At 36.5% G+C, this 10,436-nt stretch overlaps 1 protein-coding gene across 1 annotated transcript; it reads right to left on the bottom strand.

The window, feature by feature from the left end:
• Positions 1–295: 295 nt before the first annotated feature.
• LOC109676078 (olfactory receptor 7A10-like) lies at positions 296–1,264 on the bottom strand. The gene has a single exon (XM_074053256.1). The coding sequence runs from the start codon at positions 1,262–1,264 to the stop codon at positions 296–298; it is 969 nt and encodes a 322-aa protein (XP_073909357.1).
• Between the last annotated feature and the right edge of the window lie 9,172 nt (positions 1,265–10,436).

Below are 10,436 nucleotides of genomic sequence, written 5' to 3'. Positions count from 1 at the left end.
GTTTATGTGACCTATGGCATTTGAGATAAAAATATTCCTAAATACAAGCCCTATGTGAAAAGTGGGGATTTACAAGTGTTTCTAATACAGAGATGGAAAAACCTTTGGAAAGTTAGAAAATGATAACAGGAACAGGATTGGATGACACAAAGAGGATTAAGTGTAATAAAGCAATTTTGTAATTAATGTGTACAGAGAAGATGAAATGCAAGAATTAGAAACAAGGAATGCAGCCTACTTCCACCATCTAATCAAAAAAAAACCATATCTGAGCATGAGGATTTGCATCCTTCATTCATGAACAGTTCTTCCATCTCTGTACAAGTGTTGATTTTAGAATTTCCATCTCAAGAAGTCTTTTCAGAGTGCTCTTGATGTCCTTATTCCTCAGACTATAGATGAAGGGGTTAAGCATGGGGGTGACCACACTGTACATCACGGAAGCTCTTGCTGTTGAAAGTGAGTCCTGGGTCACAGCAGAACCAAGGTAGACACCTATGATTGTGCAATAAAATAAGGAGACCACTGAGAGGTGAGATGCACAGGTAGAAAATGCTTTGTACTTCCCCTGAGCTGAAGAGATCATGCATATACAGCAAACGATTTTGGAATAAGAATAAAGGATACCAGCAAGGGGAAAACAAACCAGCAGCACAGCTCCTAAGTAAATCATCACATCATTAACAAAGGTGTCAGAGCAGGCAAGGTGGACCACGTGATTGAGTTCACAGAAAAAGTGGGGGATTTCCAAGCCTGTACAGAAGGACAGCCTCAACACCATTAGGCTTTGCAACATGGAAAGCAGGACACCCATGGCCCAGGGCACCAGAACTAGCAAAAAAGTGTGCTGGGTGTTCATGATGGCTGTATAATGTAGAGGGTGACAGATGGCCACAAACCGGTCATAGGCCATCACTGTTAGTAGAAAGATGTCCATCCCTGAAAAGAAAAGGAAAAAATGCATTTGGATGATGCAGGATTTATAGGTGATGAACTTGCTGTGTGTGTAAATATTCACCAGCATCTTTGGAACAGTTGTGGAAGATAAACAGATGTCCACAAAGGACAGGTTGGAGAGGAAGATGTACATGGGTGTTTGCAAATGGGTGTCTGAGATGGTGACAAAGATGATGAGCAGATTCCCAAGCACTGTGGCCAGATACATGGAAAGGAAAAGTCCAAAGAGTAGCAGTTGCATTCTGGGGTCCTCTGAAATTCCCAGAAGAAGAAATTCTAAAATCAATGTTTCATTCTCTGATTCCATGTAGTTAATTTGGCTAACAAAAAATGAGAGAAAAAGCATGACACAATAAAGAAATGCTAACATGACAAAAATACTGCAATAATGTTCTAGAGTAGATCTTTAATTCCTAGGTTTCATATATAATTCTGCTCCCTACACAGCAGGTCCTTAACATCTCTGATTTAGAATTCCTTTCCCATACTCAGTCTTTTCTCCAAGAGGTCATATGTTCAAAAATTGTAAACACTGATGATTTCATAGCTGAGGAATATAATTCAGTGCAAATCTTGTAGCAGTCACTTTTGAAGAAATGGCCAAACTGTGCAAAGTAGCAAGTACTGGTAAAAACTAATGAGGTGGAATTAATATAAGCTAAAGGAAGCCACACAAATGGGTAAAGAAATCATGTGACATGTGAGATGGTGATAAATATTGTTTGGGCAAACTGGAAATACAAAGGAGAAATTATCTAAGAGGAGCTATTTCATATTGGCTGCTCAGGCAAGGCCAGGAGAAAGGTCGCTGTTGAAAAGTGATTGCTCTCAGACAGAAAGCAAGTTATGCAGTTCTCTCAGAATTTGTGCCAGGCAAGAGATATTTTCCATGCAAAGGCTCTAAGGAGTGTTCTTGTTTTAGATGTTATAGGTCAATAGGATCCAGGAAGACATGTAGAAAGAATCAGAGACAGGGAATAATGAAGACCTAAAAGACCTCATTGCTCTTGAGGCTTGAAGACACTACTGGTCTGCCCAGATGTTTTTGTGTTTGTATTTCTGCCTGGAGATCTGAAATGCAATTCTTCTTTATTTCATTCTCCATCTTTGTTCTCTGACCTCTGTATTATGAGTTCCATTTGGAATATAATGAGCACATAATACCTTCTGATGGAATCTATTCTCACTCTTCAAGACAAAACCACACACTCACAAACCTCACTCACACACAGAAACACACTCACCCACTACATACACACACTACACACTACACCATCACTGCCACATCACCTGAAACCATGCCACATGATCGGGCCTCCTATGGCCATGTAGATGCCATGTTCTTCTCACCCCTAATCACTCTTGAAAATAAAGTTACCACACAGTTCTCAGTAACAAATTATGCCTCTCCAGTGGGTTTTATGAATTGGTATAGAAATTCCAAGTTGTAAATTTCCCATACTCATTTAAATATAAATGACTGTGTTTGGCTATAACAATTCTCCACCATGTGCCTGAAGAAATATTTTATATGAATGATTAAGTGTTTTCTCAGTCTTTGAGGTTTTTTCTGGGATACAAAAACCCATGTGTGCCTTACAAAGGAAAAAAACCAGATGACAAAAACACTTCTAGTGAGAGAGGTTGGGGAAGGACAGAGAGAAATTAAATGTGCAGCAGGTAGAAAATGTCTAATATGTTCAAAAGCTTCTCTGTTTCTGGCTGTTTTCCAAAACTGAAGCTATGCTCTAGAGTATACCAAAATAGTAAAAGATCAAAACACATTTCTCAAAAAAACAAAAGTAATGATAGTTCTTTGTCATATTTCAAAGAATGAACATCAACATTTGGAAAAACAATGTCATGACAGAAAACATACAAAGAGCATCAAATCTAGGAAGATTCAAATGCAATACTAGAGAGGATATTTTTCCTGCAACTTTCAATATTACACCTATTAATTGGGTTTTTATTTATTGCATTTTTGGTTGCGACATCCTAATTGCATATATTTTATTTGCAATATGAAGTTTCAGGAGATGTCGATGTGTATAGTGGTCAAAACCAGGTATTTAGCACAGACATCATCTCAAACATCTAAAATTTTGCTGTGGTAAGAATATTCAAAGTCATCCCTTCTAGCCTATTGTGAATATGCAGTACATTACTGTTGAAAACAAAATATATTCCTTCTATCTGGCAGTAACTTTGTGCCTGTTAATAAATCATTCTCCATTCTTGCTTCTCTTCCCCTTCCCAGTCTCTGGGCACTAGTATTTTATTCTATTTCTGGGAGGCCGACATTGTAGATTCCAAAGGAAAACCCAATTGATGTTTTTCACTTTATGGAATAAGTCAGACACAGAAAGACAAATGACAATTATTTTTCATGGACCATAGCAGATGAGGAAGACACCTTTCGCCATTTCCAGTGTGATGTCTTTTTCTGTGTCATGCCAGAGCTTTCTGTTTTGTCACCAGCCAAATGCAAATGGCACATGCCAGTCCTTCCCATGGTTTCATCAAACATGAAAAGCCTCCCAAGAACACATTCTATATTGTTCTGCACTCACATGACCATTATTCCCTTTTATCCTGCATATGACTGGTCCCCAAGGGCATTGCATCAGACACAGATTTAATAAATTTTTATGTGTCTCAAAATTATTATGCAAGACCAAAATGAACAGAAATTTCACCATTTTTGTTTAGCTTTCTATTTTCACAGTGGCATGCAAGTATGTCTGCATTATATATACTAAGGTCAAGGGAGAAATTGTGACATGCTAAGAATGCCGAGGGATAATACAGGTTAAATTCAACTTAAGTTAAGTTGAATTTAGCATCAAGCATTAAGAAGAAGAAAATATATAACACCAATGTTGTATTGCTATCAAAACAGATTAATAATTAAATATACATTGGTCTAGAAATAAAAGAATATAATGAAAAGCAATCCTGTAATATTATGTCCTTGCAAATTCTCAGATACTGTATACTATCCTGGATATATTCAGTATATTAACTTCAGACAAAGTTGCATTTTGATTGAGTTGGAAAAATTCAATAGTTCAATAAAACTTGACCTAAATGGCTATCTGTCTGGAGGAAAATGAAGTTGTCCTTTTGTTCAATATCTTACAACACTCAGAGGAATTAGACATTAGTATGAGAGTAAAAATACACTTCACTATGTGACCCTCCACAGGTCACACCTTGTAACTCTTTCACACCTAAACAGATTTAAAGTCTTGGACAAATGTTTTATTTATACTGAACACACTTTAAGTCTCTCAGTCCCTCTTTTAACTAGGCCTAAGTTGCCATCACTGTCAACAACTTCCCTCCATTGCTGAGGTCAATGTTCACTTCCCTTCCCAGCACAGTGAGTGAACACATAAATGATTCAGTCAATGAAGCAGGCAAACAGTCACAGCTATCTCTCAGTTTTGAGCTGGGCTGGGTTGGGTTTCTGGAGACTTATGGTGAACATTCTTGTCTGTTATCTCTCAAGGTATTCTACAGCAAACAGCTGGTTCTCAGACTCACCTTGCAAATATTTTATGAACTGAGGACCCTGCGTTGAAATCAAAATTCTTCCTATATGGTTGAAAATAAAGACTAAAGTTATGTAATAAGACAAGACAGGAGGAAGGAGTCAAGTGTCACACTGAGATAATGCTGGACAGCAAAGGAAACAACCATGTCTTATTTGGAACAAGGTCACACATACTAAAGGAGAGTTGCAAGTTAGGTATTTGTAGCTCTGTCAGTGTGCTCTTTAGGGACATTTCCCTCTTATTATTACAACCTGAAGTTCTTAATCTCCCATGGGACACTCCTCTTCACAGAAAGCAATTTTTCCTTGCTGATCCTCTACTCCCATGACACCAGTTTAAATATGAATCGGTAGTTATTTGTAGTCCTCCATGAACTCTTTGGCTATCAGAGATCTAATCCTCTATTACTTTATCCTAATCTTCAATTAAAATGTTTTCCAAAGTCTAAGACTGATAAAACATTCTTGACTAGGTCCTGTGGTACTGCAAATTCCTTTTCTTTTGGTGACACACAGACCCATGTACCTCCAAAGATTTTACTCTGCTCTACAAGGCAGTAAATTGTGTTTGCTTGATAAAAACCTATGATTACAATAGTCCTTGGCCTTGTGATACTTTTTTCCAAAACAAATAAAAGTATTATGTTTGGAACATAACATAATCACTGTCATTTAGTCATATATTTAAAAGAGATTAATAATTCAAACAGATGAATTATTAGACATCTTTATGCACATTACCTTGAGATTAACAACTTCTATTTATTTTTATATTTTCTATTTTTTAATTGTTGTTCTGGGGCTAGAATGTGGCATTCACAGAAGTTCTTACAATATATCTAATTTATCATTCTTAATTTCACCCCTTCCACTATTCCCCGTTATCACCCTCCTACCATTTCATGAATATTTACAACAGGTATCATTTTCCATTAACATACATGTGTACTCAGTATTTGCATCATATTCACCCTCCTGCATCCTTTCCCTACCACCTCCTCTCTCCCACTGTACTAAACACCCTGACAGGACCTTTTCTTTCCTCCTGTTCTCTGATTTTGTAAAAAAGAAAAGAGACAGTTTTTCTATGGATTAAGATAGCTATACAGGGAGATCCTTTGTGAAATGTCCATGTATGTATGTATTAAAGTCAAATTGGTTCATCTCTTCTGTTTTTCTTCTTTCTACTTTGGTCCCCTTCTTATGTTACTTCAACAGTTTTAAAAACTCTATATTCACTGCTTTTTAGACCATACATAATTTGTATTCATCTTTTAAACTTCCTTCTTTTACCCTTCCTCTCTCACATATAACCTCACTTTAATGTGACCTGCATTTCACAATATTTTGGTACTGTAATTGTTTTAGGTGTATATTCCATATATGAGAGAAAATGTAGCTTTGCATCTTCTGAACCTGGCTAACGTCACATAAGATGCCATTTTGAAGTTTGTTCTACCTTTCTATGAATGAGGCTAAGAATGGTATAACCTGTTTGGAGTTAAAATCTGAGCATATAAGTTTAAGAAGCAAACATTTGTTCACAGAGATTGGAAATATGAGGAAATTGATTATATTCCTGGAACATAGCAACTTCTCGGTAGATATTTGTTGATTATTCTGATACAAGAAGTGGTTTGAAACATTGGTGGGACGTACTGCAGAAATAGCTCAGGCTGGAGGATGAGAGAGTATTGAGAGATAGAACAGTATAATGTTTGCAGTTATGAATAGTGTTGACATCAGAAAATAATGGAAGTTCAGAAGGTCAGAAATACAGCACGTCTCTGCAATGTGAAGAAAAAGGGATCTGAAGATCATGATTGCTCTGATGGCCTTGGGTAGTGACTCTCCATGTTGTTAGAGGCCCCTATAGGTGGAAACTGAGCACAGTTCATAGTTCTGAAAGTTTACAGAAATGACTAAGCTAAGAACTGCAATGGTTGTTGAAAGAGAAAAAAATTGTGAGGGGAACGAAACATAAATTTCCCATATCACAACATTGTAATATTGCCATGATGTTCAAATAAAAAGCAAGTGTACCTTTAAGGATAAGTGACAACCCAGGATGCACATTTTTAAAAAAGGAAAGAAGATAAGATAAACCTGTCCAGAAGATCTATGTTTTCAAATGTGTGGTAAGGCTATAACTATTTTTCAAAAGAATCTTTATACTTAACACTAAATTCATTAGTCAGCTAAAAGTTACAATAAAAAAATTCTATTTGTAATACCAACAAAAATATATCTAAGCCAAATATGGTTGAGCAGGCCTGCAATCCCATCTACTTGGGAGGCAGAGGCAGAAGGATCAAAATTTGTGTCCATCCTAGGCAACATTAGTGAGACTGTGTCTCATAAACCAACTAAAAACAAACAAAAAGGACTTGGTGTAGGATATCCCTCAAGTGGTAGAGCCGTTTCCTACTAAGCACAAATGAGGCCTTGCATTCAAGCCGCAGTATAACACAAACACACACAAAAATCAGAGACAGAAAAAATAAAAACCTAATAATAAGAAGTGTATGTATCACCTTTAGAGTATAACTTTTAACATATTCATGAAATACTCAAACTAGACATAATGAAATGACAAAACACTATAAGATGACAGATGTGATCTCATAAAACCACAAGTTCTCCCTAAGATAAAACATAAATTTAAGGTAATGCCTATACAAATGCCAATAAATCTTTTGTTTTTGGTTTCCTGGATGTAAAGTTGATCTTAAAGTGTACATGGAAATATTAACACGCAGAAATAGCCAAGAAATTCCTGGAGGAATAGAGGGCCTAAGAGAAGGGTGTAAACATGGACATTTCAAGGCCTGTATATTTAAGGCAGTGTTGAAGTGGCATACAGAGAAATAGAGAGGGAGAGAAAAAATGCCAACTTAATAAGGAGAAAACGTAGAATTTGACTAAAGCAAATTATGATAGAGACAGCAAATCACTGAGGATAAGATGGACATTTAAATGAATGAAATTAGGGAACTGGAGACCATTTGGGAAAAAAAGATAAAATTGGAACCGTATCTTAGATCACTACTTGCATTATGTTTAAAAAGTAACAAAGAAGTAGCTCTGAAACTAGATGCTGCGTCTCATGCCTATAGTACTACCTAATCATGAAGTGGAGATCAGGAGGATCATGGTTGAAGGTCAACTGGGCAAAAATTTAGCAAAATCCCATCTGAACAACAGCAATAAGAACTTGGGTGTGGTGGTGCATTTCTATAATCCAGCTATGTTGAAAAACTTAGGTAGCAGGATCACTGTCCAGGCTAGCCCCAGGCAAAAAAAATCAAAAAACTAAAAAACAAAAACAAACAAACAACCCCCCCCCACAGCACTCTGTCAGAGAAATAACTAAAGAAAAAAGAGCTGGAGTCAGGGGCTCAGTATTAGAGCACTTGCCTCGCAAGTTTACAAAGCCCTAAGTATAAACCCAAATATAACCAGAAAACAAAAATAAAAGCAGCTCTGAGAAGATTCATTACCTTACATTTGAGAGGTACAGAATCTTTTTTAATTATGATGAATCAAAATCAAGAAACAATAAATAAATTCATAACATCAAATCTGTAAACTTCTATTTAGAATAAAATGACCATAAGGCAAAGGCACAAAGAAGATGGGAAATAATCTGAGAAAAAACTAGGCTAAAGATACACTCAGTTCACAAAAAATCAAATGAAGGCCAGTGCCAGTGGTTCACACCTCTATTCTTAACTACTTGGGAGACTGAGATCAGGATGATCTGGGTTTGATGGCAGCTCAAGGAAATAGTTCAAGAGATCTCATCTCTAAAATCAGCAGAGCAAAATGCACTGGAGGTGTGGTTCACAACCCCAGTCCCATGGGGAAAGATGTGTGAGGAGACAAATGCTATTGTTCATGAGACATTTGGGAGTGAAGTCTATCTCACTAATAGTAAAGTGAATTAAAAGTATACGTAGAGAGATATAATTCTTTCAAATGTACTTGACAAAAAACTAAATGTTTGACAATGAACTCTACTGCTAAGACTACCAAAAATGCACAATGTTACAATTTCTGAAGACAGTAAATCAGCCATATCAAATAAAATTATAGAAATAGTCATGTATTTGATCTTCCAGGACAGTAATCTAACAATATGAATTCATTAATATCAGATAATATAGGCACACATTTGCCAAAACTTATGAAATATGAGAGCATTACTTGTAAAATTATTAATAGATAACTGAATTAACTTTGATAATTGGCCTGTCTATGAAAATGAAGCAAAATTACTCACATATGTTGAATGGAATGCAGAGGTAACGACAATCTAGTTTCCATGGTAACTTTTATAATTGTTGCAATAGAGTAGAGAAAAGAACCTGGTTGAGACCTATTTCCTATCATGTTCAGGCTAGGACTTGCATTTTCACCAGAACATTAACAAAATTTGTAACTTTGACTTTGGCATGAAATAGATTAATAGAAGATTAATCTATTAATAGATAAATAGAAGATTAATGATTATAATCTTCATTATAAACAAAGAATATAGCTTAGAAAACTGAGTATGATGCATTATACTATTGAAATATATTAAATTTATATATTCTTGTACTTGTGTTGAGTTATTCTCTAGATATTTCAAAAAAAGGCTTAACAGATTCACAGACTTGTAAAGAGATAAACTCCTTCCTGGTATAAACCATGTGAGCAATGAGGTAGGATAGACCATGTTGTTCTAATGGTTGCTTATAAAACACCACATCTTGTGCATTATAGTAAGTGTGAGGTCTGCATATTTTAATACATTCACACTATATTCCTGGAAAAATCTAGTGAAAAGAATTCTAATAAAAAGAAATTAAACTTCTGTTCATGGGCTTTGTACTGACTGATTTGACCTGTCAATAAGATTTAAATCTTATTTACATTTGATTGGCACACTCCTAAAATAACAGGTCCAATCTGGCCATTCCAGACCAAAATTTCCCTCTGCCTGACATGTTGAAGTAGTAGGACTAACATCTCCACTTTGTTGACTTCAATAAAAACTGGGGGTCTTGACCTGCAGTGTAGTGCTTCTTGTTGAGTTTTGTTTTTCCTTTTATCCTGTCTGGAGGGTGTACTTTGGCTTTGTTTTTTACTTTGTTTTACATAAGTAAATCAGTCTCAACCATCAAAACAGTGCAACAGCACTCCCTGTGCTCAGCTGCCTCTTGCCTTTCTATGTTTTAAAAACTCTTGTTGTCTTCATAAATTTGTGGATTAACCTGTAGCACCAAAAATTCCTGACAGCTATCTTGACAAAATAAAAACCATTTTTAAGAAATATTATCAAAGCTGGGTTTTTATCAGTCTAACAAGTGGGGGGCTCCAATCGGTTTCAAGCCTTCAATGTGTTCCTTTGTGCAACTGAGGCTTGCTTTTCAGTGCACCAGGAGAGGCATGTCCCTCATTCAGATCAACAAGTCCACTAGCACCTGCTTGGATGATCTCCTGATGAGCTGGAGATGCTGAGTCCAGGCAACAAAGGTATGAAAACACTGTCTCCCAGTCCAGGAGAAACCCCCCAGAAATGTTGCAGGAACCTCAAACAAAGAAGGGACACCAAGGCTTTTCAGGAAGCAATGTTTGCTAGTGTGCTGGCAGTGACTCAGTGGATTTACATCCAAAGGCTGAGCCCTGAAAACAAAGGGCTCTCACCTAATATACCATTGCAAGCAGGTTAGAGAAACAAAAAGCAAAGTTTAACCCATATGTGGTTGCATGTAGTTCAGCCCAGCGGTGCAAGACCATCTTCACATTTAGATTTTTTAAGTTTCATCTCCCTGCTATGCCATCTCCTCCCCGCTGCTACATTATCCAAATAAAGACTTGCTTGTTTCTTTCTTTTTTGCCCTCCTCCCTGCTTCAGCGGCACATGACACAGTAT

This window comes from Castor canadensis, chromosome 14, assembly GCF_047511655.1.
Source record: "Castor canadensis chromosome 14, mCasCan1.hap1v2, whole genome shotgun sequence".
Lineage (NCBI taxonomy): Eukaryota > Metazoa > Chordata > Mammalia > Rodentia > Castoridae > Castor > Castor canadensis.
This window is presented reverse-complemented; position numbering and strand designations above follow the sequence as displayed.